This window comes from Myodes glareolus, chromosome 9 (assembly GCF_982192425.1).
Source record: "Myodes glareolus chromosome 9, mMyoGla1.1, whole genome shotgun sequence".
Taxonomy (NCBI): domain Eukaryota; kingdom Metazoa; phylum Chordata; class Mammalia; order Rodentia; family Cricetidae; genus Myodes; species Myodes glareolus.
Genome location: NC_142034.1, coordinates 34,725,779 through 34,753,255, shown reverse-complemented (window position 1 = coordinate 34,753,255; position 27,477 = coordinate 34,725,779). Strand labels below are relative to the sequence as shown.

Genomic DNA, 27,477 nt, shown 5'->3' with positions numbered 1-27,477 from the left:
CCCACACCTGGCAATTCTCATCTTTAAGAAGGAAAACGAGTGTCTTACTCTTTAGTGAGCCAGTCTCCGTGGCTTGATCTATTGAAATCATCACTCAGTTGGAAATTGTGTGTTCTTAAGGAGGTGGGCGGGAGACAGTAAGTCAGTAGAAGGTTTGAGGTCTGGATAGATAGGCCAGGTGGAATGCTTCTACCGCTTCAGCCCTCATTAATAAGCCCCTTACTTAACCCCTGACCTTTGTTAACTTCATCTCTAAATGGGAATAAAGTACCTCTTGGAGGTGTTTCTATGAGGGTTAGAGTCAATACAAACAAACTGAATTAGATCCTAATAAGTGGGTGCTGTTTGTGGTGAGTTCTTGGTGTACACAATGAGCAAGATGCCCAGGATTTCTGTGCCCTATAATCAAAGTGCCATGAAATTCCTCAGTCCAGGCAACAATTGCTTATTCGGATGAAGGAGCAGCAACTGTCAGAGAACCAGTGTTGACATTGCCAAACTGCCAGAATTAAATTTGGACCATTTTTCCTTTGACATTCCAGTGAACCATGACTTCTGAATGTCACTTAGGTGGTTTGGCAGGGGTTGGTGAGGGATCTAAAGTGGTCAATAATCCAGAACCAACATGCACAGGGGAAAAACCAGTTCTTAAAAACACCCTTCTTTCCTTATTGCTAGCTTCCTTGTTTTTTCTCTGGCTTCCTTGTTTTTTTTTTTTTTTCTTTCTTTCTTTCTCTGGCTCAATGCATACCAATACAACCACCAATATATCTGTCCCGTAGTTTTGCTTTTTCCTTCCAAGAATATGTTTTCACGTCTTCATGACATAGTTCCCTGGTTTCCTTGAGAAAAAATGACTATGTTCTTTCCATCACATCCACCAACTGCTTAGGCCAAAGTTTTCTTTTAAAAAATTATTTTATATGTATGGGCTTTTGCCTGAGTGTATGTCTGGGTACCACATGTGTGCTGGAAGAAGGACTTACAGACAAGTGTGAGTAGCTATGTGGGTGCTGGGAACCAAACCCAGGAACTCTGGAAGAGCAGCCACTAACCACTTAACAACTAAGCCATTTCTCCAGCCCCGTGGGTCCAAGTTTTCAAATGTTCGGTGGAAGGCAGTGTTTGCTTGGAAAGCAAGGACTCAGGTCATCTGGTTCTGGCCACCGCCACCATTTATACACCTAAATAAAGTGGCTGATGGCGGTTTCCTCACTTCTGCCGTGCATCGACTCTAACCTTGGTTGTGGGTGAGCTTTATTCACTCAGGACAATTCAATCTGCAGACCTTATGTGACAGCACCCTGTGGTGCTGAGGGTACCGCTGCCCGACTAGGGACTAGCTCCCGCGGGACTTGAGAGCTGCGTGCGCAGCGCCACCGGTGCCTAGGAAGCCAGCGTCTCCGTTGCCAGGGGAACGGGCACCGCGCTTTCCGGCACGGTCGCGGCGCGAAGCGGCTGTCATGGCGGAAGCGGTCTGGAGCACTGACACCGGCGAGGCCGTGTATCGCTCCCGGGACCCCGTGCGCAACCTGCGCCTCCGGTAGTCACGCCACCCCACCTCCTGGGCCCCCTAACTTAATGCTCACAGACAATTCCATCCTAAGCTTTTGGGTGTTCGGAGGCCCCCACTTCCGCTTGCAATTCCAACTATTTCCTCTGCCATCTCCGCAGATGTAACTACCAAGACCTTTTCTCACTGAAAGCTTCCAAGCACACCTTCCAGACCTCACTCCTGCCCAAGCCCCTACAAGTTCTGGTCACTTTCAAACTCCTCAGGCCCTTGTGTCCCAACACGCCCTCTCACTGACTTCTCCGGCGGTCCTAACCCACCTCCTCCCCGCCATGCTCTGCATGCAGACGCCTCGGCATCTCCGCCTCTGTGATTCCGGTTTTCCTATCCTTGCTGTGTTTATCTCCTGGCTGTGTGTCTTTGATACGCGTATTTTGGACTTCTCTTTTCTTGACAGAGTTCATCTGAAAAGAATCACATCAAGCAACTTCCTTCATTACCAGCCTGCTGCCCAGATGGGGAAGGACCTCATAGACTTGGCCACTTTTAGGCCTCCTCAAGTTGCTAGTGGGTGTTTTTGGTGATAATGATAAAAATTGAGAAACGGGTGCGGGCAGTAGAGGTGAGGTACAGAGGAGAACCGAAGCCTCAGAGAGACTGAGTTGGTTGCCCTGTGCCACATAGCTGGGACATGTGGGAGCATTTGATCTTTTTTACATTTTTTATATGGGCGCATGTCCATGCCACGGTGCAAGAGTGAAGCTCAGAGGACAATCTTTGGGAGTCAGTTCAGTTATCTCTTTTCACCCCATGAGTCCTGAGGCTTGAAATCAGGTTGGCCACGGGCCTCTTTACCCATGGGCCCCTTTACCCACTGAGCCATCTCACCCACCCCAAGTGTGACTTTTGTGGGGGAGGAGGCTTCGAAGAGAAATGTGATCCTAACTCCAAATATATGTGTAAATACACTTAAAACCATTTTAAAACAGGGGTCTGCATGTAAATTTGATTTTCCTTGCCTTAGCCGAAAGAGAGGACAGAATGCTTATATTGGGCCGATAATCTTCCTTGGTGTTGTTATTTCTCCTTCTATTCAGAAATATTCTTAGGCAAAAAGGGTAGAGTGGTGGCTCACAAAGTGTGCATCTTTCCAAAGGCGCACGGAGCCAGGACTATATTAAATATGGTTCTTTAAAGTATCATTTGTTTGCGTCCCCTGTCCTCTCCTGAGTCAGTGTTTACAGATGGTTCTGTGGTGGCTTCAGGGATATGAGAGAAAAGCACTAGGCCCCGTATCTAGCAAATGCAGGAAGGGCTGGCCTCCAGCTCTAACTAAATTTCAGTTCCTAACACCAGATTCAATGTATTTCCTGGAAGGCAGGACTGCCTTTTATTCAAATTAGAGCAGTGATTAAGATGCCTCAGGCCCTAATCTTGGCTTCTAGTATTAGCCGAAGTATGTCCATCACCGCCATTCTTTGTCTAGACTGAGTACTTAATGAGTCACTGAACTCCAGTGGGGTTTGCAGGGTCAGTGTGCATAGGGACTTTGAAGGCAAGCCTGGTGATATACACATGTAATGTCAGCGCTTTTCTGGCTGAGGCAGGAGGATCTGGACTAGGAGATGAGACTGGGTGGCATAGTGAGACACTGTCCCAAACGATAATAATGGATTTTTAAAAACCCAAATGAAGCAAGAATAGGAACGCTGGTTATAATCAACCACAGAGCAAGGCATGTTGCCCGGCTGATTCATTCTGTTGTGTTTGGAGGTGGACACCGCCCCGATGAAGAAGAGGAGGAAGAGGTTGTGATTGGGTGGCAGGAGAAACTCTTTAGCCAGGTGAGCCAGTATTACCTGTCCTCAGTCTCCCTCCACCTGCTTGCCTCCCCCCTGGTTGGTGACTCGTGCTGCCAAACTGATTTCCAGAAAAGGTTGTGGGGGTTCATACGATCCCATTTTGTTTATTTGGATATTGTACTATAATGGCTGTAGTGTTAGTAAACTGCTAGGTTTAGTGTTCTGGATCAGGCGCTCCCCATCTCTGGACTCTGCAGCATCTCTAGCAGCAGAGTTGAATTAGAAATGTCCACTTGGTTCCTTTTAACTCTAACATGCTTAGATCCCCTGCCCATCATTATTAAAAACAAGTGGTGGTTGGTTATCAACACATGTCGACTAGCTCCGTAGAAATGATTTGGTTTGGTAGCTATGGAAGCCAAAGTGTGAGGTAGTCCCGGCCAATCTGTTTCTTTGTGGTGATTTCAGTTTGAAGTAGATCTGTATCAAAATGAATCCGCATGTCAGAGTCCATTGGATCATCAGTATCGCCAAGAGATCCTGAAGCTGGAGAATTCCGGTGGCAGGAAAAACCGGCGCATCTTCACCTACACCGACTCTGATAGATACACCGATTTGGAAGAGGTACTGTTTCTTTTGAGGTACCATCGCTTCCTTCTTTCTCCCCCCTAGTTTTCTAGTCTTGCTGGTACTGTGTGGTTAAGTGGGAAACCCAGTAAGGAAGAGCTGTGATTCTAGAAACTGCTGTGAGCTGCTGGCAGCCAGGCTGGAATGGGCAGAGTCTCCAGATGGTGTAGCTGTTACACTCTTCACCTTCCTAGAGGGCCGTGGGGGTCAGGGAGGGCAGACAGAATCTAGAACGATCTACTTGAAATTCTGTCAAAGCCAGGCAAGTGGCAGTGGTGGCTCATGCCATTAATCCCAGCACTGGGAAAGCAGAGGCAGGCGGATCTCAGTGAGTTTGAGGCCAGCATGGTCTACAGAGCGAGTTCCAGGACAGCCAGGGCTACACAAAGAAACACTGCCTGAAAAAACAAATTAATTAATTAATTATTAAATTCCATCAAGACTCAGGAGTTTGCAGGTGAGAAGGGAATGTGTCTAGGCCGTGGGGAAGGCCTGTGTTTCTGCAAGCACCAGTGTGCCCTCTGTAGGCTTGTTTTATATTCTCTTCCACATTAGCTATGACTTCTCAGGAAGATTGGAAGTTCCTTGAAGGTAGAATTGTATTTTCTGATTTGTATGTTTCTGATCCCCAGAGCTCTGTCAGGAGCAGACATTTAGTGTGTTTCTTTGGAAAGATTTGGACTGTTTTCTTCAGGAGAGCTGTGAGCCAGCAGAATCTAAATTCTAGAGCATTTGGAAAAGCAAATAACAGTTCAGTTGGTGCTATTTTTCCCAAGTGTGAACTTCCTCCAAAGCCCGGGTATCTTATCTGGCATTTTTGACTACCTAGTTAGTTCGCATCGCTATTTACCAGGCTCGTGTCCAGAGAACGCAGGCTGATGTTATTATTAGCATAAACGACTCATTTCTAGAATCCTAAGGAAAACCATGGTACAGCAGGAGTCTTCCTTGGATTGTGCCATCTCTCCCCTTCCTTGGCATGGGTAACTGTGAGGTTCTATCAGTTGGGTTTGTACCCTGAAGGAAGACTCAGAAGGAAGGCTTCTCAGGTGTTTTTACCCACGTGGCCCTGTTCTCTTTTCCCAGTACTGTCAGAGAGTAACGACTGCAGCCAGCGAGGTGCCATCCTTCCTGGTTGAGCGGATGGCGAACGTCAGGCGGCGGCGCCAGGACCGGCGAGGGACGTGAGTGGAAGCGGGGATGGGGCTCTCTGTGGTATGTCGGGCTAAGGTTCCTGTCCATTCTACTGACTGCTACTTCCCACCCAGTTAGAGACCCAGTGGGAAGGGATTCCCTTATGATCTCCTTCAGGCGCTTTGTGGGGTGTCAGGGAAGTGACCCTTTGCTGTGATTCCCTCCCAGGGAGGGCAGCAAACTCAAGTCTCGCATTATCACCTGGGAGCCCTCGGAAGACTTCATCAGGAACAGTCACGCCATTAACACCCCCCTTCAGACCATGTACATTATGGCAGACCTGGGGCCCAATGGAAAGTAAGTGACACTTGGCCCTGTCAGCTCCCGTCCTCCCCCTTTTCTCCTGTCACTCACCAGCAGCTTCCTGTTACAGCCATCTTTGCAGCAGAGGGTCTTTTTCTCTTTTGCTGTACTCAGAAGAAAGAATGTTACCATGAAAGCTCCTACCGCGTCCTCTGTCCCATCCCCGAGGTGGCTGACCACCTCTCTCTTTCTCTCCATGGTGACCCCAAACCTTGATGACGGTTTCCTGATTCCTAGGCTTGGCTATAAGGCACACGAACATATCCTCTGCATTCTGAAGGTGGACAGCAATGGGGTGATCACCGTGAAGCCTGACTTCACCGGCATCAAAGGTCCCTACAGGTGGGAAGGAGAAGAGAGTGTGCCCAGGCTTCTCTGCTCGCCCTCCCGCCTCTAGCTGAGCGGATTCCAGAAAGCTCTTGTTCTGCTCCCAAATGTTTCGTTTGCAGGCACTGATTCATGTTCTGCCCTGGGTTATAGGAGTCCCATTAGCTGCGCAGTTGAGTGAGAAGGATTCATGCACTGCAGAGTATAGGGGCTGGCTAGGGCAGGGGGAGGGGACTCAGCCAGACCACTCCTCTCGCCGACAGAAATGATCCTTTCTGTGGCTTTGACCTTACAGAATCGAGACTGAGGGAGAAAAGCAGGAACATACTTCTGCTTGGAAATACACAATCGACAACGTGTCCTCACTCGCACAGCCAGAGGAGGAGGAGCGGGAGCAGCGTGTGTTCAAGGACGTAAGCACTAGTTTACGCGAAACCACGTCCGGGTGGCTGCTGAGGGAGAGGGCAGCCCACCACCATCCAGGAAACAGCCGACATAGCAGGCGGCTTTGACCATATGGGAGCATAATACCAGTGACCACGTACCTGAGTATTGATTGTGCCCCGTGCCAGGCATATCACACGCATTCCATGTAGCTCTTCCAACCCTGGGAGGTGAGCGTTAGTACCATAATTAGAACATATTTTATGTAATATGTTCTAATTATGGTTTGCTCTAAGGCAAACATCCTGTTGTTTGGCCTTTGAGGAGCAAGACATTCAGTAGCCATATCTTTGACCCAACATCCTGTTTGGCCTTGAGGAGCAAGAGTAGGTTTGAACTCTCTGACCATGAGTCAAGATAGAATGGATTCAAAACTGTTGGCTCCCACAGTGTGTATGTGTGTCGAGACTGTCTCACTCTAGCTCAGACTAGAACTCCTGAGGTAGCCCAGGTTGGCCTTGAGTTGGCAACAATACTCTTGCATTAGCCTTAACAATGTTGGGATGGCAGGCACACACTTGGTGATATCTAGCTTGCTTGCCCTGCCCCGATTTCCTCCCAGTCAGAACCAAACCCTGGCCTGGCTCGGTCTGCATTTTGAGGATTGGTTCACTTTGTTTCCTCAGCTTTATGGCCGCCACAAGGAGTACCTTAGCAGCCTCGTGGGCACAGACTTTGAGACGGTGAGTAGCTGAGCTTCCTGCAGTGCTGTGAGCTGCTAGACGGTGCTGCTGGGCGGTGCTGCTAGGCGGTGCTGCTGGGCGGTGCTGCTGGGCGGTGCTGCTAGGCGGTGCTGCTAGGCGGTGTCTGGCTGTGGAGGCCTTATGGTACCTCTCTCAGAAGGCTCCAAGACACGCTCTGCAGTGTAGAGGGAGATCACAGATGTATTTCACGACTCTGCACATGGATGAGGACCCTGCATGCCTAGAATGGGGTCTGAAAGGGAACACACATACTGTGTGGGCCTCTCTTAGAACAGGCTAGGTGCTGGTGGTCAATGGGCATTGGGCAGCGAGAAGAATATATCAAGTATTTTGACTTCTTGTTCTCCAGGTTTAGGTGGTTTTTGTTTTTTATCAGTGGTAATACATTCATGTATTAATTTACAATTAATTAAAAATATATAGAAATAAAAATGTCTTCCTCATCCTTCACGTAGATATTGTTGTAGAACAACTCAGACAGGGGAAGAGATGTCATTTCTGCTGATCAAGTGTTTTGAATCTTAGAAAATGAACCCTAAAACAGTTTAGGTCAGTCATCTGGGTCCTGTCTGGGTTTCCCTCTCTCCAGGGATTCCATTTCTAGATCTGCAAACAAGGCTAGAACTGCTCACTGGCTTCCCTTTCTCTGTCTCTAGGAAAGTAACTCATACGGTTTTTATAGTATCTAGGCAATAAATTCTAATGTAAAAAAAAAAAGTCAAGGCAGATAACACAAACACTTAAAAAAAAAACTCGGTGGCCTCAAGAGCCCTGGGGTTACCTTCTCTGCTGTCTCGATGCTGTGCTGTGACTGTAAGTCTGGAAATAGGAAGGGTTCTGTGGAGAAGTGTCAGGGCAGAAGGACATGCAGTAACGCGGCCGAGGTGGGACCTGCAGTAACGCGGCCGAGGTGAGACATGCAGTAACACGGCTGAGGTGGAACATGCAGTAATGTGGCCGAGGTGGGACATGCAGTAATGTGGCCGAGGTTGGACATGCTGTAACGCGGCCGAGGTGGGACATGCAGTGGAAGCTTTTCTGCAGGATTGGGGGGGGGGGCAGCTTGATCCCCTCTGGTCCCAACACCTTCCCATTTCTCTCCACTGCAGACTGTCCCAGGTGCCCTCCGGCTCTTTGTAAATGGAGAGGTAGGTAAGTGTCTTGTCTTGGAGCCAGACAAGGGTCTGATGGAACTGTGAGTGCCCTACTCACCTCAACTTAGTCTGGGCTGAACATAGGAGGCTGAGTGGTGAGGCATTTCTGGAAGCAGAGAATCCTGGTCCCCCGAGGGCTTATTTGTAGATCACGTGGCCCCTTCAGGACAATACCGAGAAGGGTGGTGAGAGAACAGGCTACACTCTACTCTGTTTTCTCTCTTAAGTTTCGGCCCAAGGCTATGAGTACGACCACCTCTACATCCACTTCTTCGTGGAGCTGCCAGCGACTAGTAAGTACATTTTCTTGCATTTCTTCTTTTCTATCTTTTCTGACAGTTCTAGAGGCATTCCTTCCACTCCCACAGGACCAGTTCAAGGTCATAGGTCACCCCCACCTTGCCAGTTCTAAAGGTTGCTCTGATCCGTCACCATATTAACCTCCCTGACACAGCTGACCCAGTTCACTTTCTTCATGAAACATCTCTGTTGGCCTGGCGCCACAGTCCCCGCTTCTCACCAGAGCTCTTCGGGCTCTTCGGTGGATTCCTCCTCATCTCTTCGTCCTAAACTGTGAGCACATCGAAGCTAAACCTGACCTGGGTCTCTAGTTAGATCCATCCCATAGCTTAAATCCCACCCTTGCCTGTTGCCCTGCCCTTAAACACATGAGTGTTAGCTCCAGGAGAGACAATCCTGGTCACTAACATACCTCAAAACAGATGAGCTGATAGCACTCAGTCAGTGGTGGTAAATGGCTAACGCGTGCATGAAAGAGTGAATGAATGAATGAATGAAGTCTAAAAGAACTCTGTCCTTGCTCAATGACTTTCTGACCTTTCTAGTGAGCTTATTGTGTCTGGTCTTTGGCTTTCAGACTGGTCGAGCCCATCATTCCCGCAGTTCTCAGGAGTGACCCAGACCTGTGCTACCAAATCGCTGGGAATGGTATGGAGGATGAGAGTGTATTTGGGAGGGAATGACAGCTCCAGGTGACATTTGAAGCTTCACGAGGCCAAACCCCTATGTAGTGTGCGGAGGAGTCATAACTGGGGCTGTTTCTATGTTTGCCTGCAGGGCTGCCCCGGCTGTCTTGATCTCTCAGAGAATGACAGCAGCTCGTGTGGCTGTCCCTTTGCCTGTTGGCTTCCTACGAGGCTGGCAGTTTCTCTTTCCCCTGTGTGAAGGTGACCTTGGTTTTGGACACAAAGAGAACCAACTCCAAGAGAGGCTTTGTCCACCCTGTGACTCCGAACATAAATGGCACCCCTCTTTTTTAGGACAAGGTGGCCTATTTCTCCTACCCGTTCACATTCGAAGCCTTCTTTCTCCACGAGGATGAATCGGCTGGTGAGTGTCTGTGGTTCCCAGCCTCACTTCTCTCCCAGGGCCCCCTCTTCACAACGGTCCCCGTGACCAGATTGTGCCACCTCACCTACTTTCCAGATGCCCTCCCGGAGTGGCCTGTGCTCTATTGTAAGGTCCTCTCCCTGGACTTCTGGCAGAGGTACCGTGTGGAAGGCTATGGGGCTGCAGTGCTGCCGGCCACCCCAGGTAACCTCTGTCCCTGCCCTTCCCTGTGCCCTCGGCCCTAGCAACAAGACTAGCACTTCCACAAGACCCCCATGCTCCTGAGGAGAAGTAGAGGTGATTGGGATCAGGGGCTCTGACTTGAAAGATTGCTTATTGCTTGGCGGGATCTCTCCCGTCCCCTGAGAGACGCTGTGAAGCTGACCTCCTGAAGTCCAGCAGCCTGATGGTTGTCATGTGCCCCAGTCCTCCAGTAAGACCACAGCCTTGACAGAGAAGCTGCACGGTCAGTGGGCTCTGGGCCTGCTGGTACCGAATGAGGCCGCATTCCTTCTGAAGTAGAAGTGCACACCTGCTGATGTGTGCCAGGCAGTATGCTAATCTCACCTAGTTCTCCCAGACCTCTGTGAGGTATATGTTGCACTTGTTCCTACATTTTACTAGGTCCAAAGAGAAAGAGGCTCTTGGAGGTTGGCAAGCTTGTCTTGAACACACAGTGATCCCTGGAATAGCTGGGATTAGGAGTTCTGTCTTACTGTCTTTCGGCCAGGCCGTCACCCACCGTGATAATCTTTACATAGGTCAAGTCATCACCAACTCAGGTCACTGCTGGGAAGTCAGGCATGGAACCTGACCCCTTTCCTCTCTTGCTTACATAGGATCACATACCCTGACCATCTCCACATGGAGGCCCATGGAGCTGGGCCTTGTGGCAGAGCTAAGGAGGTTCTTCATAGGCGGTTCCTTGGAACTGGAAGACCCCTCCTACGTGAGGATCCCGGGAACCTTCAAGGTGACTTATCTTTGGGGAGACTGCAGGCTGAGTATTTCTGTTCCTCTAATGTCTGGACTGAGCCCCCACCCCCCCACCCCCCCGTTGTTCGTTGCCCCTTCCTTCCTGTGCTGCCGGTCCTGCCCTATGATATCTGTACTAGGAGATCCTTGGGGAGTAGTGTATTTAGAGACTCCTTTACCCCCATAAGATAACTGGCCCCTTCTGCCACTGAAGGCCTTGGTCAATAGATGCAAGGTGGGCTTGCAAGAAACAGAAACCTTCTCATTTTCAAATGAGGGTAGAATGTTCCTAGAGTTACGAGAGGGGAGCTTGGTGTTACCCTTGTGGTGCTGGGGTCGGGATGACAGAATGAAGCTTCCTCAGTGATGCTATTCCCAAGGCTAGGAATAGGAATGGCAGCAAAGCCTCTGGTCTAAAGTCTGCACAAACTGATGGCATCTCCACTGTCTGCCCAGGGAGAGCGGCTGAGCCGCTTTGGATTCCGCACTGAGACGACAGGTACTGTCACCTTCCGCTTGCACTGCCTGCAGCAGTCCCGGTGAGTGACACTGCCCCCCCACCCCACCCCCCACCCCCACTTGTCCTTGTTGGTTGGTGAGCAGTCTTGACTATCTATTGGGCCTCCCTGCAGGGCTTTCATGGAATCGAACTCCCTCCGGAAACAGATGCGGAGCGTGTTGGACCGCCTGGAAGGGTTCAGCCAGCAGAGTTCCACGCACAATGTGCTAGGTAGGTTCCTCCTTCCCCAAACTGGACACCTGGAGCCACTGTCTTCTCCACACCACGGTAGCTGACTAGGCGACAATATTTCCCTCCCTTACAGAAGCCTTCCATCGAGCCCGGTGCCGCATGCAGGAGGCCCGAGAGAGCCTCCCTCAGGACCTTGTGAGCCCCTCAGGAACACTAACCTAGCTTTCCGCAACCTTGGCTGTGGAGCAAGAGGACAAGGTGAAGGACGTCTGCATCTAGTGCTCTCTCACTTCGTCTTGCTTTTTAGAAGCCACATTGGTCTACGAAACTGGAGGATCTAGACATTTCCAGCCGGAGATTTGTAGCCTTCAGCAGGACTTTCTTCCCTGTGGAAGTAAAGCCAGAGACTCTGGGGCCCCATGTGACTTCCTCTTCATGTTTCAGCTACCAAACGTGGGCATCACAACAAGGCAGGCTGTGTAGTCTGAGACTTGTTTGGTGTGAGCCAGCGTTAGCCTGTCCTCAACCCCGTGTCTTTTCTGGTTTGTCACATCGCCTCAGTGGCTTCACAGCCCTGAAAAATGGAGTTTGGTGGCCAGGAGTAGTGGCACCGCCTTTAATCCCAGCATTTGGGAGGCAGAGGCAAGTGGATCTCTGTGAGTTCAAGGCCAGCCTGGTCCACATAGTGTGTTCCAAGTCAGCCAGAGCAACACAGTGAGAACCTGTCTCAAAAAACCACCAAGATTGGAATTTGGCATCATCCAAGGAGGAAGATGCATGAGGGAACTCAGTCTCTCCCTTTTCCCAAGAAGAACAGAGGCCTCAGCTTCCTGAGTAAATCTCTGTCCCCTTCCCTCAGGCAGCTTCATCCTACAGTGTAGGGCTGGCTGGGTTGAGGACATGGCCTAGGGCAGTTCCCTGCCCTCCTGCTAGCTGCATAGGGTCTTTCATTATGTTTGTTTTTCATATAAAAAGTATTTATATCGACTGATCTTCTGTGGACTGTCATTCTTTTTACTCTGAAGCCCAAACTCTTGAACCTTTCCTCCACAGAAGAGACCATGTGCATCTTAGTAGCTCTTGTCTTTGATGCATGGGGCAAAGCTTGGAACCAAGGCCACGTTCTCCCCAGCCCAACACAGAGACAGCAGGCCCTGTCCTCAGCATCATTTTATTGCTAGAAGTAGAGAGTGCTGCCCTTCCTGCAGGGCCAGAGGAAGGTTGTGGTGTGGCTAAGATCCAGGACTGTGTGGTCTTCCAGTCATGCTCTGGGGCAGGGACAGGAGAAAGTGCTGGTAACCCTCCCACAGTCCCTTGCTGGAACCTCAGAGCCTCGCGGCTTGACTCACAGGCTCTTGTACCTGGTGCTGATTCATAACCTACTACCTAAGGGGTTGCCAAGGTTAACGGGCGCATTGCCATTGCATCCTTGGCACTCAACCAATGAAGCCAGCTCTGAGCTGTAGCCAGCGAAAGCTCCAGCAGGAAATGGGTTTGAGGGAGAAAGCAGCCTCATGATCTCCTCCTTAACCCTCGTCTCCAAGACTTGAGGGCTTGGCGTGGAATCCTGTGGGAACAGCAGAAATAAGTGAGGGGAAGTTATTGGGTATCCGTACAGAGATATTTTAGGACATTCGTGATAAAACTAAGGGCAATTGAACACTTCTAATCTTCCCTGTCCCACTACGAAGTCCTAGACCCCAGAACTGACTATCGGCCCAGAAGCTAGCATTCCTGGAAGCCATTAGGAAAGAGTACCATATTCCCAGAGACAAACTCTATTGTCTGCTTAGCGGATGGGATGTCTTAGGGAGAGAAGTGAGGGCCTGGCCCATTCTAGGTCTCGCCTTACCTGCTGAGGCCTCATTTGCCTCGCCAGGCTGACAGGTTCAACTTGGGAACACGGCTACAGCTCACAAAGCCCCTTGGGTAGATGTTAGCCCTGAAGATGTCCTTCGCAACAGTGGTAATACCAGTATTGTCGCATATAATCCGAGATAAAGAAACCTGTCTCAGGGCTTTGCGCTGTCTTCTGGTGAACACGCCCCGTTTCTCCCACCAGAACCTGTAGGTCAAGAGATGCATGAGAAAGCTGGGGAGTACTGCATACTTTCACGTGCTTGGCACATTCTATGTCATTCCTTCGGCGTGGTCCTCCTGCCGGTTTCTGCCTGGTGAACTACACAGAAGTAAGCAGACGGCACTCGAGGTGGCCAAGGAAGGATCTGAACCCACGCATACGCACATCCACATAAGGAGTCAGGTCCAGATTTAGTTCTTTCTGCCTGTGCCTTCTGAACTCTTGCTCCTTAGAAGCCACATTGGTCTACCAAACTGGATGATCTAGAAATTTCCATCCAGAACAATGGCTGCTTATGTGGATGTGGATGCTCTTTTGGCCTAAGGAGGCTCCAGCTCAGACTATGTCAGCCTTGCCCCCATCAGCATTTCTTTCCCATGGGGATCCCCGCCCACGGGTCTTCTTTAATGATTTATATATGCATTGGTGTTTTGCCTGCATGTCTGTGTGAAGGTGTCGAATCCCCTGAGTTGTCATATGGGTGCTGGGAATTGAACCCGGGTCATCTTCTTTAGTGTTCTTAACCACTGAACCATCTCTCCAGCCCCAAGAAAGGAAGCTTTGAAAGGTGCTTTCTCCTTCGTTCGGTCACACTGCGCTGTCTCCTCTACTTCAGGTGATGGGGGTCACTTACCTGTCTCCATCTCTGGCTCTTCTGAACTGATTCTCAAAAAGACAAGCCAGGAGAGGCCCCACTCGGGCCCCGGGCAGAAGAGGCTCCGCAATGGCCCCCATCCAGATGTCAATGTTGTCAGGTGTCCCGTACAGTCTCAGGAACTTCCGTGCCAAAGGCTGATTTTTTAGCACCTGGCTAAGCTGGGCCAAGTTTCGGGGCTGGGAAAGCCCACAAAAGCGCCGCCAGGCGTTGTATCCTGCAGGAGAGCCAGGAAGCAGCTGTCAGCCTTCCGTTAGTTTCTGCTGCTCCCCACAAATCCTCCAGAGTGTGTTCTGTGATCAATACTGAATGGAACCAGAAGATTCCTGTGGGTCTATGCCGGATCACCGTCCTCTCTAGACTGTAGGTGGACAGTCATGTTTTGTGTGTATCTATTTTTTTTAAACTGGCCTAGAACTCATAAAGTAACGTAGGCTGGCCATGGTACTCCAAGCATCTGCCTGTCTCCTGCCTCCCAAGCCCTGGGATTACAAAAAGCATGCCATTCAAGCCTGAGTTGTTAAAAAAAAAATGGGTTATGGGCAATGAATTCGGCTCCTCATGCTTGCAAGGCAAGCACTTTACCAACCCAGCCCCATAGATCTGACATTTCATGATATTAAATGTCATATACATTTTATTGTCACGATACTCAAAACATTTTTTTTTTAAAAAAATCAGGTTTGAAGGCTAAGTAAACAACTGGCTAAATAAGAAAACAAACAACAAACCTAGGTACAAATGCACAACAGAAACGGACCACACACCGAATGAGTCCATGACCATGAAAGATCCAGATGGGAAGCAGTGGTCCCCAGAGCTGGGGCAGGGCTGAGGGGTCCCAGGTCGGTTAGTACTGAGTGGGGCTCAGAGTAGGCAGAACCATTCCAGATTTGTTGTTTACTGAGGAAGGGGCTAGAGGAGACTGCAAAACCCAGTGTCAGGACAATGCTTCTGAGATGGCCTGCAGGGAACAATTGTTTGTGGGACTGGAAAGTTAGAGTAGGAGTTGAGTGGTTAGCAGTGCCAGTCTTCCAGCAGGGGGCGCCCACAGCTCCTTAGCAGTCTGGGGCAGTGACTCTGCTTGCCACACAAATATGAGGACCTGAATTGGACCTCCAGAACCCAGATATATATATGGTCACACACACTTATAATCCTAACAAATATGAGGACTTGAATTGGATCTCCAGAACCCACTTTAAAATATATATATATATCTGAATGTGGTCACACACTCTTATAATCCTAGTCCCAGAGAGGTAGCGATAAGGAGGTTCGGGGCTGAGCACCCAGCACAGCCTACATGGTGAGTTCCAGTGAGAGACCCTGCCTAAAAACGGCAGGGAAGAAACAGCTAAGGAACAGCACCTGAGACTGACCTCCAGCTTCCACGTGAGCCCCCCCCACCCCCTCCCACACACGGAGGGAAAGGAAAGAATCCTGACTTCTCCGGTGCCTGCCGTGTGCTGTAGTGAGCAGAGTAGGCAGTAGGAAGTCCCCAACCCCTTTACCCAGGAGTGAGCATCAGGGACACGTGAGGCCTTAGGTTCTATCTAAACGGGGAGGTTGGAGTTGGAAGGAAGAAAGGCAAGCCAGGGCTGAAACATCTTCGCGGTGATGGATGGGGCCAAACAACAGGAAGAATGAAGGCATTTTGAAATCAGATTTTTACTTCATACTTTCATGACTTTGAGCACATTACTAGCCACCTCTAGCTTACTCCCCCATCTGGAACAGCTGCTGCTGAAAGTCATTGGAACTAGGAAATGAAGTCAACAAAGCAAGCGCCTGCTCTCTTCACCCTGGGGTGGTTCTCTGGGTCCTCACCAAACAGCCCCATGAGGTCTTAATCTTATTCTATTTATTCCCCCGCCTCTCAGGCCCCTTGACTTTCACCCCTCAGGTCAAAAGGCCCTGCAATTTCTTTGGCCCTAGAAATTTTATAACCTTCTTACCAGTGCAGTGGGGAAGGGACAGATCACCCATGTCCTGTCCTTTACGAAAGTTCTTACCTCCTCTCTTCACCTCCTAGTCCTCTGACCTAACCCTGAGGTGGGCCTAAACCTGGAGCCCCTATGGCAGATGGGGACGACCCAGGGAGTTGGCAAGCAAGGGATTGTGGGGGGCATCAGCATGGGCCTATCCCGCTCTACACTGCTGTTCATTTTGTTCCTGTCAGAAGGGGGGCCTAGGACTGCTCTGAGCTCCCCTGTCTGAGGTGCCGCCTCACCAGGAAGTCCGTGGTCCCGACTGCGCTGCATGTTCAGAGCCGCCAGGTCCAGCCCGATCCTTCTCACTTGCTGGAACAGCTTGTCCCGGAGTTCATCTACCACCATGGAATCTTGCCGGTTCAGCTTAGCTGGGGTGGCCATGAGACCTCGGAGGATAGGGTCGATGCCACCTGGTCGCGGGGAATGAGAGAGGTACTGATTTGACTAAGCTCTCAGAAGTTCCCTGGGGGGCCAACCCATGATGCCAAGCTAACAGTGGGAGTCCTTACAGGTTATGATTTACCACTCTCACGCCAGTCTGTCCCCCTTAGAAATCCCCCCTTATCAGGCCTGATGATGTGGATGATACAGATATGATGATGATCTTAGCTACTTAGGAGGCTGAGGCAGGAGAGTCATTGGTGTAAGGCCGGCCTAGGCTACTCTTAATAAAGCCCTTATATAAAAATTTAAAAGGAGGGGCTGGAGAGATGGCTCAGAGGTTAAGAGCACTGTCTGTTCTTCTAGAAGTCCTGAGTTCAAGTCTCAGCAACCACATGGTGGCTCACAACCATCTGTAATGAGTCCTCTTCTGGCCTGCAGGCACACATGCAGGCAGAGTACTGTATACATAATAAATAAATCTAAAACAAAACTTAAAGTAAAAGGTATGTAGTATAGCTTAATGGTAGAGCACTTTCATCGCATGCGCAAGGCCCTAGGTTTAATTCCCAGTGAATGAGAGAGGACTTTCAGGGGAGTCTTCCCTTAGGACACGAGAGACCCATTGATGGCTGCTTTCTTTCTACTGTCCTGGGAAGGCATTTGCAGAGGCCCGACCAGCATTCAGCAGCCCAGGGTGCTTGGACCCTCACCACCCTTGCTTTTGGGAAACCCAGTCACCTTCATGTACGATTCGCCAGCTGGCAAAGAACGCAGAGCTAAGTGGAACATGGGAGTTGGATCGTGAGGCCCGATACTGGCGGTCCAAGCGGAACATGAAGGGCTGCAGCATGGTGTGGCCAAAACGGAAGGCCAGGGTGAAAACATTGGCTACACGTGGGTCCACGTTGGAGCAATACCCTCTGTAGGGACCCAAGGTTCTTCTGATCCGGGCCTTGCCCAGCACCAGAGGCAGAAAGTCTCGGTAGGTGATGATCTGGAAGAGATGTCACGGGAGGAGTGTTGCCTGGGCTACCCACAGCACACCCCCCCTTTCCTCTGGATAGACTCCTGCTTTCCAAAAGGCTTCTTGGGCACAGTAGTGACTGCTGCCATTGTGTGGGGCATGGCAACACAGCCTCCCATTGGAGGATGAGCTATTGAAACCCAAAGAGAATGCCACAGATAGAGTTATGGTTAATGGCAGAATCAGGGTCAGAGATGTGCCCCAAGCATCCAGACTCAGCAGCCTTGAGATACAGCCTCAAAGCAATGTTCAGGAAGGTTGGGAGCCACTCTCTCAGATTTGTGCTGGCCTCTGGGCCCCTACCTGGACCATGGCACCCACGATCTTCCGGGCCTCGTTGTAGAGCTTGTCTCCACTCCAGCGGGGGTTCAGGCGCCTCAGTTCGGTGGCCAGCCGATTGTGTTCTCTCACAAAGAGGGTGTGTAAGGACGCCAGCTTGGGGGTTTCACTTGACCGGGTGTCACCTTGAAAACCCCAAGTTCGGGATTATCAGAGGGTCTCTCGGTAAGGGCGGACTGAGGTCTGGGACCCAGGGACCAGATGAGGCAAACTTCATGCAGCTGGCTTCTGTCTCAACTGTACCATGTGACTCCTTACCAACCAACACCTTCCTCTCCAGAGCAGAGAGCACGGTGGATTCCTGGGGCCCTAAGGGGCTGGTCCAGGTTAGGACTAAGGCAGATGCACTGAGCAGATGCTGGTCTCCTTGCCTGCTGATTCTCTTCTTCAGGGAGACCAGATCAACAACACTGACCACACACGGTGGGAGTCAGCCCTGGGAACCTTGACCTTGGGACTGCATGCCACGTGTCTACATCTGTCTACCTGTTCCCATACTTAAATGTGACGTCCCGCTGCCCTTCCACGGAAGCAGGGGAGCAGGCACATTGGGCGGGGCCCATTTTTAGTACCCAGACCTTTCCCATAGGCGGGCCAGGACAGCAAGTTCAGCCACCTCCTGGCTTCTCACCCAGCCCTCCTATAGAAGGTCTTGTTTAGACTGAGCTCCTGGAGACCTCTGATGAAGGTAAGCATTGCCTCCCCCGACCCTGGAATACGCAGTGGTACAATCCTTACAGAGTGAGTTTTAGTTAGACAGTGGGCAGAGCAGCAGAGGCCTGGGAGCTACACCGACTTCATCCCAGTACAGGCTCTGCCCTGAGAGCGCCGCTCTCTTGAACATGGGCATCCTTCCTGGGTCTCAGCCTCACATCTGTAAGTTAAGGATGATACTCCCTGCCTTTCGGGCTGATGCAAGGTTCAGGGATTGTCTACCCAGAAGTGATTACTGTCATTACCATCAGCCCCACAGGAAGGCGGGGGTAAGGACTGTGGACAGAAAGCAAACTATACATCCGCAGGAAGGGACCACATGAATGCATAACTGTGCAATAAGAAGGGAGGCACTGAGTAAGAAAACAACCTAAAGAAGAAAAAAATTGAGGTACAGGGAACAGTTACTTTCAGGTAACTGAAGAGACGGTCCCTTTCTGTCACAGGGGAAGGAGTCAGCCTTATGTCTTCTCTTAGCTTCTAATAGCATGACTAAGAGCAATGGGCAGATACTGAATCAAAGTAAAAGGGGCCCTTCCTATAGTCGGCTGGAGTGCCATTCAGGTGGTGAGTCCCTCATCACTGGAGTCATCGAAGCAGGGATATTTAACCACGCCCAGGGGATGGGCAAAGGGACCCATTCCCACCTACCAGCTTTCCCAGGGGCTGCACAGATCTACTGATGGTCCCCCTGGGATCCCGAATAGTGTTTCCTCATGACACCCCATCCTTCCCCTCCGTTCTGGGAAGACTCAAACTGCCCCCCACATACACACAGACCCACCTGCCAGGAAGCAGGGGATGCGCACAGCGCGGTTGGTGAGGAGACAGGGGTCCTCATGCAGGTTGTCGAAGGGCATTAGGGCTCGGCCGTTGTCCTGGAAATGCTGGTTGATGGCCAGCAGTCCCCAGTAGTTGGTTCGATTGCGGAGCCTCAGGGCGAGGGAGACCTCGCTGCCGTACACCATGCTGGCGTCCACGAAGGACGTGAGCGCGTTGATCTGGTTGCGAACTTTGTTCTTGTTTTTGGGACACGCTGGCGCAGAGCGGAAGAAGGGGATGCAGTCACGCCGGTTCTTGATGCGGGGGTCATTGGGGGGAATCTAGAGCAAAGAGCACTCAGTGACCCTGGGCCTTCTCCGTATCAGGCTCACTAATCTGGGGTACCCCCCCACTCACTTTTGACATTCCTCAAAACTTCCCTACTTCAGGAAGTCCTTCAGGACTCACCCAGACTCAAACCTGGGGCTTTGTGCCTGCTAGGCAAGAGCTCTACTCCTGAGATGAACCCCCAGCCCTGGACGAAGCTTTTGAAGTGATGAAGAGCTTTCTCTAGCTGGAGGAGAGGCTGAGCCTCTGAGAGACCAGTTGCTGAGCATGTAATTAAGCAATACTCAAGGGAGGCAGCTGTCGTGCTTGCTATACAAGCCAAATGCTAACACTGGGCTGTGAGGACTAGAAGAGGGTGTGCCCCTGCGCCAAAACTGGAGGAAGGGGTTTGCTGATGCACAGGCCCCTGCGAGTGCCTCCCTACCTACTGCAAGCCAGTAAACCTGTAGGTGAGTATGCGTGTGTGTCTCACACACACACACACACACACACACACACCACACACACACACACACACACACACACACAGAGAGAGAGAGAGAGAGAGAGAGAGAGAGAGAGAGAGAGAGGGAAAGTGCTCCCCACTTCCCAGTGGAAACTCTGCTCCTTTAGCCTGGAGGAGGACCCTGCTCATAGCCCAACCCCAGGAGTTGGCAAGAACTGCAGAGATCTTAGTCCAGGAACAGAAGAAGATAAGACCCGAATAGTCTCCAGAAACAGGAGCCCAGAGGCCTTCTCCACTGGAGTTAGACCCATGGGTCAAGGCCTGTCTCCGACATGTCTCCTCCATGAAGCCCCAATAGAACCCAGCCCCCCCCACCCCTCCAAACACACACAGCGGGGGTATCTGTGTTTCTTGGTGTCTGGATGGGACTTATTTCTCCCAGATTCCTCCACCCGTCTTTCTGGGCTGGAGGCCACCCCAGGGACCTAGAAGGTTGGCCGAGGAGGGTACCTTGATGGGGAAGCAAGGAGGCAGCTGGGCACAGGTCTTCTCACAGTCCACACCCACAGTGAAGGCCACTCTGGCCGGGGACTCGGGGGCGAAGTCCAAATCATGGTCGATAAACTGGCCCCACTGCATGAACATGAGGGACCGGCCCTGGTCTGAGGCCAGCTTCTTGTTGGGGAAGCGCACAATCTGATTGGAGACAGCCCGGACCTGGTGGGGAAGTACAGGTAGCCTGAGTCTGGGCTCATGAGTCAGGCCAGGTGCTGAGGCCAACCCAGAACTCAGGGAGTGCCAGACCCCTGCCAGAGCTGACAGTTTCCCACCACCACCCCACCCACCCATGTCCTCTCCGGTTCTTAGACAAGCAGCCCCCTCTTGTGGAGGTTGTCATTTCCAGAAGGACGGTCTACTGCTTGGGCCCAGGCTTCTGGTGGCACATGCCTATAGTCCCAGGATTTATGAGACTGAGGCAGGAGGATTGTAAATTCAGTGAGTTACCTGCCAATCTGAGCTACCCAGGAAGATCCTATCTCAAGATGAGAGGGAGCTGGTCCAGACCAGCAGGCCTCCCAGAGAGATGAGATCAGTACATAGACAGATAGGTTAGAGGGCTGATGATCTTTAGGTACAGGACTAAGGTGATAGATTAGAGAGAGCTGGACAGACAGAGGTGTCAGCTGGAGAAAATGTAACATATTAAGATGAAGGCAGGTAGGGAATTGTTATATTAATAAATCAACAGAAAGTTGACAAATGTAAAATTGCAGATCATAGATTCACAAGTGCATAGAACTTTATATTCAGCAGGGAACTTTGATCTGAACGTGGAGTCACACACCGATAATCCCAGCCCTAGGAAGCAGAAGTAGGAAGACTGCTCTGAGTTGAGACCAGCCTGGATTACATCCTAAACTCAGTCCAGGATAGTCTATAGAGTAAGACCTCGTCTCAAAAAGTAAAACAAAGGGACTGGGAGATAGTTTAATGGGTAAGAATGACCTGAATTCAAATCCCCAGAGCCTACACAGAAGCCAAGCACGGCTACATGGGCTGTAGTCCCTACATTGAGGGCTGAGACAGGCTAATCCCAGTAGCTCACTAGCCAATCAACTGACATGAAACAGCGAACTTCAGGCTGGGTGGGAGACCTTGTCTCAAGTGTGTGCCTGTGTATGTGTGTATGAATACATATTTTTTTATGGTATGGGTAATCAAAAAGGAAGACACCCCCAACGTTTTCCTCTGGCCTCCCCATGTGTGTGTACATCTGTACACACAGAGATACACATCAGAGAGAGAGAGAGAGAGAGACTGACTCTGACACCTGTTCTCTCACAAACAACTAAACAACCCCATTCCATTATAGGTAGCACAGGTGCCACAGACCAAGGTCTATACGGTTGTTTATGCCAAGGACTTCACTTCCATTCCCACGAGCTGAGATTTTTCTACTTGCAGCTGGAGAAACTGAGACTCAGGAAGTAAGTCACTCAGCAGATCAGTGAGACAGCCTAGATTTGAGTCCTGCCCGCCTGCTGACTCGGGCTGCATTTTATCCTCCGCATTTCAAAGACATCAAGCATTCTCCAGGCCCTCCGCTCCAACTCACAAGGGGAAGGAGGAAGCCATTGCGCCTCTTGCTGGGGGTCCAGCCGAAAGGGAGAGACCTGTTGTCTTCATACTCAGCCGGCAACCAGCGGGCCAGGGCCTGGTTGGAGGCTCCCAGCCAGGGTCTCTTCCTGTGGCAGTGAATGGGTAGGAGTTAGCGGGGAGCGGCGAGCAAAGGCAGGGCCCCGAGGGTGGCGAGCAAAGGCAGGGCCCCGAGGGTGGCGAGCAAAGGCAGGACCCCAAGAGCGGCGAGCAAAGGCAGGGCCCCGAGGGTGGCGAGCAAAGGCAGGGCCCCGACACCCACTTGTTGTTGCATCTCCCAGTGATGGTCCGGTACTTGTTGCTGCACCTCTCCACCTGGTCCTGGAGCTCGCAGCCGCTGGCCTGGGACAGCAGGTGCAACTGCGGTTCTGTGAGCACATCTGGGGAGGAGGGGGCAGGGCTCAGAGTCCAGAGCCCTAGTTCTTCCCTGGACTGCTCAGTCCCATCCCTTTTGTCATCTCTAACATCCCCTAGGCTTTTCAGCCCGCCTCTCACATCTGGCTTTCTTCCACTCCCAGGTTTGGGCAGGCCTTGGGGGGCTTAAGGGGAAACACGGTACCAGTGACATTGAAGGGTCTGGATCCCGGGGACTGCAGCTTCTCTTCTAGCAGCCCTAAGGCCACGTGCATGTAATCAGCAGCCTGAACAGCTCTTCTGGTGGCTGCTACGGGCTGCTTGAAGTAGGCCAGGAGGTCCATGGGGCTGGCCGAGCCACTGCGAAGGCGCTGCTCGATGCTGCCACAGAGACAGAGAAAGAGGAGGCTGGAGTGGGGCAGAGGTACAGGCTACCAACAGAGCCTTCTCCCAGCAGGTTGGATAGGATGACTTTGCCAAGAGCCCATCCTCCCTCATTGACCCTCCCAGGCTGGTATAGTCCCAGGCCCAGGCCCACCTCTTCTGTGTCCAATTATAGGCAGCATCCACCAGCAACTTGGCCTCTGCTATGCAATCACGAAGGACTGAATTCTCCACTTGACTGGGGGAAGCTATTCAAAAGCGTGGGGACTCGGTGTTCAAGGGAGCTGCAGACTCCCCAGATTTAAGCGCCTTTCCCTCCACACCAAGCTTCTGCCTTGGTATCCAAGGGTCTCTTACCTGGAGCAGTACCCTCAGAGGGTTGGGTAAGGATGAATGTGGCTAGGGCCCCTACCAGGGCCAGTAGCAACTGCATCATGCAACCAGAATCCCTGCTGCAGCTGAGCAGGCAAGCAATGCCACAGACGCCACAAGGGAGTCTCCCTCCCTTTCTCCCCCAGAGGACGGGGGGTGGGGTGGGGTGGGGTGGTTTCTTTCCTCTTACTCTTCTCTGGAAGGAGCTAAGGACTTTATATCCCATCCTGGTGGGGTAGAGGAGGCAGGTCTTTGCCCCCAGAAGCCCAGCCCCCGAGGCGGAGCTCTAGAACCTTGCTCTGGTTTTCAAGGGAGCTGTGTGATTGACACTCTTCATCTTGCTTTACTCCTCCTCAAGGGGGGGGGCATTGCCCCTCTTAGTTCCCCTACCCTCCTTCGTTCCATACCCTTGGGTCCACCGATGCATTTCTCCCACAATCCGAAGCAGTGCTGGGGTTGGAGATGGCACCCAGCGACCAATGGATAACCAAGGTGCTGACAAGGCTTGGCCCCATCGTTAACTGTGGCCTGGGGAAGTCACTACTCATTTCCAGACCTCATTCACATCCCTAATGTAGGTGGATGTTTGGAAAGGCTCCTTCCTCCCCCCAACCAGGACAGAAATGGGATCTTGACTTACTGTCGTCTCCCCTATTCTCAGCACAAGGCTTCATTCATGTATTCGTTACATGTTTGTAGACTGAATGAACAGGAAATGATTCAGCTCCCTCTCCCATCCCTCACCTCTCTAGGGCTCTCGGCTCTCTCCAAGATGCCAGAGGAATATCCCAGGGCACACCTGGAGTCACAGCGTGGTGTCACAGGTAAAATTCATCCTGCACAGACCTCAAGGCCCACTGTGGGTCTGAGAGAGCCCTGGTCTTTCCTCGATGCACAGCCATGGTGGGTTTACCATGTGCCACTATGGGCTTGACAAAAAGAGCCCTGCTGCACTAGGCCAGACTGACCTGGGTCTCAGTCTGGCTTTTCACTGGCAGGGAGATCTTGGGTGGGCTCTCATTCCCTCGTCCTCAGTGGAGAATTCAACTCAGTTCTTTGGCCCCTTTTCCTTCATTCCTCCATGCTTTTCCTCCTGACAGGCCCTTCGCTCGAGGAGCCTGGTGACTCCATCCCCACGCGCCTGGAAAGCTAGGGTTCATCTCTGAACTAGGCTCCAAAGCCCCTGCCCCTGCGCCCATATCCTGGCCCCTTCAGGAGGCCACATCCGCTCCTTCCTCAGTGCAGACCCTGTACCTTCTAGACCTCAGGAGATTCTTCCCAGGCTCCTCAGCCCCTGCCCCACCTCAACCTGCACCATGCCTTCCCTACCCCTCCTCCCACAGCAGTGCCCCCTCCGCAGCCTCAACAGTAGCTCCTGAAACAGGCACTTCACTTTGGCAACTCCTTTCACAAGCTCCAGTTGACAGGGCCTCCCCTATCTTAACTTCCATCTTCAACAGAGGCCCCAGCCTGTGTGCCAAGGGATAAAGTTACAGGGAAGGACAGGAGTCCACCACGTCCCCTGATGACACCCTGCTAGACCTCAGTTTCCAAACGTGTGAGCCAGAACAGTGATCCCAAGAGACTTTAAACTAGGACATGCACAACCCAGCTGCCCTCCCCTCGAGCTGCGCCGACTGGAACTGAGTGTGCCAGGTCACCACAGTGGTCTGCTCTCCCCCACGGGAGCCCCCGGTTCTTCAGCAGCAGGCAGTAAGGCGAGAGTGGCCATAGCCATGGATTGCAGGGGCTTGGAGAATGAGCTAGGGACAGAACCCTGAGCTCTAGACCCAGCCCTACCTGCTACATTGGTGATATTTGAATAGCTTGGGCATTTGGGCTTACTGACTGCTCGGTGTGATGATGAGGTAATAGATGGGCAGGGACCCTGCAAGCTTGACCATGGAAGACAAGTTCTGGAGGCCTTGCTAGGGCTGGTCCTTGGGTCTGGATTGGCAGGTAAGGTTCATGCAGGAGACTGAAGGAGAAACATGGTCTGTCGCGTGGCTTCCCTAACACCTGACGCGAAGTCCTTCCTTCATCTTACATTCAGCTGCCCTCCTATGGGACCCTGTCTTTAGGCCCCAGCCATGCTAATCTTCTATTTATAACCCCACCTGCCCTTTGACTACTTTCAGAGCCCCCACTTTTACCTGGCTCCCTCCAGGAGGCCATATTTAACCCCCTCCCAAGTCAAGCTGGGGCCTAAATCCCTCATTCAGCACCAAGGAGCCCACTGAGAGCAGCTCAAATCACTGCCCCCAAACTCCTGATCTAATCGCATTATCCTGTAGGCAGGCTGCTCTGCCCTAGGTGACCTTCTCCTGGAGTGGGGGCTTTCAATAGCTGCCTGGTAGAGCTGTCGGGGGCACACATGGCATGCTACCACCGTGCCTAGCACAGCAGTGCAGTGGAGAAGCCTTGCTCTGCTCCGTTGCTGCTGCTTTATTAAACTCACACCAGGCTGCCCCTCAGGCAGCCATCGATGTCAGCGTGCTGGGAGGAGGGAAGACTGCAAAAGCTTCTCTGTAACAGTGAGGCCTCCAAAGCATGGGTGTTGGCTCCTAGTTCTCTGGGCCAGGGGCACTCAAACCTAAGGGATGGGACAGTGATGGAGGGATGGAACGCTCAATGAGACTCTCCAGCCTAGGTGCCCAGTGTGACCGTCACTGTGACAGCCTGACGGACAGACGGGGTCCTCACATGCTTGTGTCTGACGGACTTTTTTCTGTAGTCAGAATAATCAGGAGGGACTGAAAGGGGGCAGGGGACCAGAAAAAGAGTCTAGGCAAGGGCCATGGGTCCCCAGACCTTTCGCCATGGGCCTTTTCTCATTGGGTTTTTTTCCCATGAGACCTCATTGGGATTCTTTTATTTTCCTTACAGCTAAGATTTGTTCAGTGGTCACCAAGTCTATCAGACACTAGGACCTCCTTCAGTATCCTCCTCTACACATTAAAATAATTTGAGTGATGCTCATTAAATGAAACAAAAAATAATGGTTAGAAATGTATGGAAATTTTCTTTCATTGATCTTTGTGTACATAATCATGTCAGTAAAATAGATATGTGTATATCCCTCCATACACATATACAAGCACATACACACACATATATACACACATGCATATACACACATACACATGTGTGTATATACACAGATATACACATATGCACACATATATGCACACATGCACAAATACACACATATACACATACACACATAAATAAATATGCACATGTATACACACAGACACATACACACACTAACTGGATGTGTGGTGACACATGCCTGTAATCTCAGCACTTAGAAGGTGGAGGCAGGGGTTTCTGGAGTTCAAGGTCAGCCTCAGCATCACAGGGAGTTTGAGGTCAGCCTAAAACGCATAAAACTCTGTGTAGAAATAAACAAACACATGCATACACTCATACAGACATGCTAACTGTATAATAGGAAAAGTACAATGGATTAATGCATTTTTAAATTAGGTTAATGTGTCTTAAATTAAGAGGAAATATCAACATACAGCTGGTTTTGTTGTTGGTTTTGGTGTTTGGGACAGACTCTCATGTAGCCCGGGCTGGCTCGAAACTCATCCTCCTGCCTCTGCCTTCTAAATCCTGGTATTATAAGTGTGTGCCACTACGCCTGGGTTATAATAGCAGTTTTAGAATTCAACATATTGCTACATTTTCTCAATTTTCTCTTTAGTCTTAAAGTCAGCAGTTATGCCAGGTGTGGTGGAGCACACGGGAGGAAGGTTGATGGAGTTCAAGACCCTCCGAGCTTCACAGAAATGTCTTAGCAATAAACACACAAGAGTTAAAGAGAAGAAACGGCTCAGTCTTGAGTCTATAAATAGTAAAAATATTTCACATGTAAAGTAAATTGTACTTAATGATACCATTTGCAGGGCTGAAGAGGTGGCTTAGTGGTTATGAGTTTGTATTGCTCTTCCAGAGGACCTGAGTTCAGTTCCCAGCACCCACAGTTGGCAACTCAGAACTGCCTATAACTCCAGACCCAGATTCAATGCCCTCTTCTCGATTCCTGCACCTGTGCTCATACACACATACCCACATAGAGACCTGTGTATGTATATGTCTATATATGCATATATAGACACATGTATATATATGAAATTAAAATTAATAAAGATAAATCTTTTTTAAAAAATACCATTTTCAACTGGGTGATGGTGGCACACACCTTTAATCCCAGTACTCCAGAGGCAGAGGCAGGTGGATCTCTGTGAGTTTGAGGCCGACCCAGTCTACAGAGCAAGTTCCAGGACAGCCAAGGCTACACAGAGAAATTTTATCTCAAAACCATCCCGAAGATACACTTTTCACACACTGTTTTAAACTTAAATATTAATTA

General features: G+C 50.9%; 2 protein-coding genes across 5 annotated transcripts in view; one reads left to right on the top strand and one right to left on the bottom strand.

Annotated features, from left to right (window-relative positions):
* The window catches only part of Mks1 (MKS transition zone complex subunit 1), a 38,372-nt gene extending 26,297 nt beyond the window's left edge, over window positions 1-12,075 (top strand). The window contains exons 1-18 of one of the 4 annotated variants that reach the window (XM_048446843.3): window positions 1,390-1,543; window positions 1,971-2,080; window positions 3,287-3,357; window positions 3,784-3,939; window positions 5,029-5,126; window positions 5,305-5,433; window positions 5,677-5,781; window positions 6,062-6,179; window positions 6,837-6,893; window positions 8,024-8,066; window positions 8,296-8,361; window positions 8,946-9,016; window positions 9,349-9,418; window positions 9,515-9,622; window positions 10,258-10,391; window positions 10,850-10,932; window positions 11,026-11,123; window positions 11,218-12,075. In XM_048446843.3, the coding sequence (XP_048302800.3) occupies window positions 1,464-1,543; window positions 1,971-2,080; window positions 3,287-3,357; window positions 3,784-3,939; window positions 5,029-5,126; window positions 5,305-5,433; window positions 5,677-5,781; window positions 6,062-6,179; window positions 6,837-6,893; window positions 8,024-8,066; window positions 8,296-8,361; window positions 8,946-9,016; window positions 9,349-9,418; window positions 9,515-9,622; window positions 10,258-10,391; window positions 10,850-10,932; window positions 11,026-11,123; window positions 11,218-11,306 (1,686 nt within the window). In that variant the 5' untranslated portion in view covers window positions 1,390-1,463 and the 3' untranslated portion in view covers window positions 11,307-12,075. The other 3 variants (XM_085695632.2, XM_085695633.2, XM_048446844.3) reach the window with 3 other exon arrangements.
* A 161-nt stretch (window positions 12,076-12,236) lies between these two features.
* Window positions 12,237-23,267, bottom strand: Epx (eosinophil peroxidase). The gene is made up of 13 exons (XM_048446845.3): window positions 23,082-23,267; window positions 22,879-22,972; window positions 22,546-22,721; window positions 22,249-22,366; window positions 21,946-22,075; window positions 20,340-20,546; window positions 19,059-19,377; window positions 17,525-17,685; window positions 16,936-17,191; window positions 16,053-16,223; window positions 13,799-14,036; window positions 12,937-13,149; window positions 12,237-12,651 (listed from the first exon to the last, which is right to left on the bottom strand). Exons 1-12 carry the CDS (start codon window positions 23,158-23,160, stop codon window positions 12,948-12,950), a joined length of 2,151 nt encoding a protein of 716 aa, XP_048302802.3. The 5' UTR covers window positions 23,161-23,267; the 3' UTR covers window positions 12,237-12,651; window positions 12,937-12,947.
* Between the last annotated feature and the right edge of the window lie 4,210 nt (window positions 23,268-27,477).

What these genes read in the sequence shown, in the direction of transcription:
- Epx (XM_048446845.3), bottom strand. Translation starts at nt 23,160, where the DNA reads ATGATGCAGTTGCTACTGGCCCTGGTAGGGGCCCTAGCCACATTCATC. An exon ending in ATGGCTTCCTCCTTCCCCTT is followed by an intron (nt 20,547 to 21,945) that starts GTGAGTTGGAGC and finishes CTTCCCCACCAG; the next exon opens with GTCCGGGCTGTCTCCAATCA. An exon ending in TCGTGGGTGCCATGGTCCAG is followed by an intron (nt 17,192 to 17,524) that starts GTAGGGGCCCAG and finishes CATCTCTTCCAG; the next exon opens with ATCATCACCTACCGAGACTT.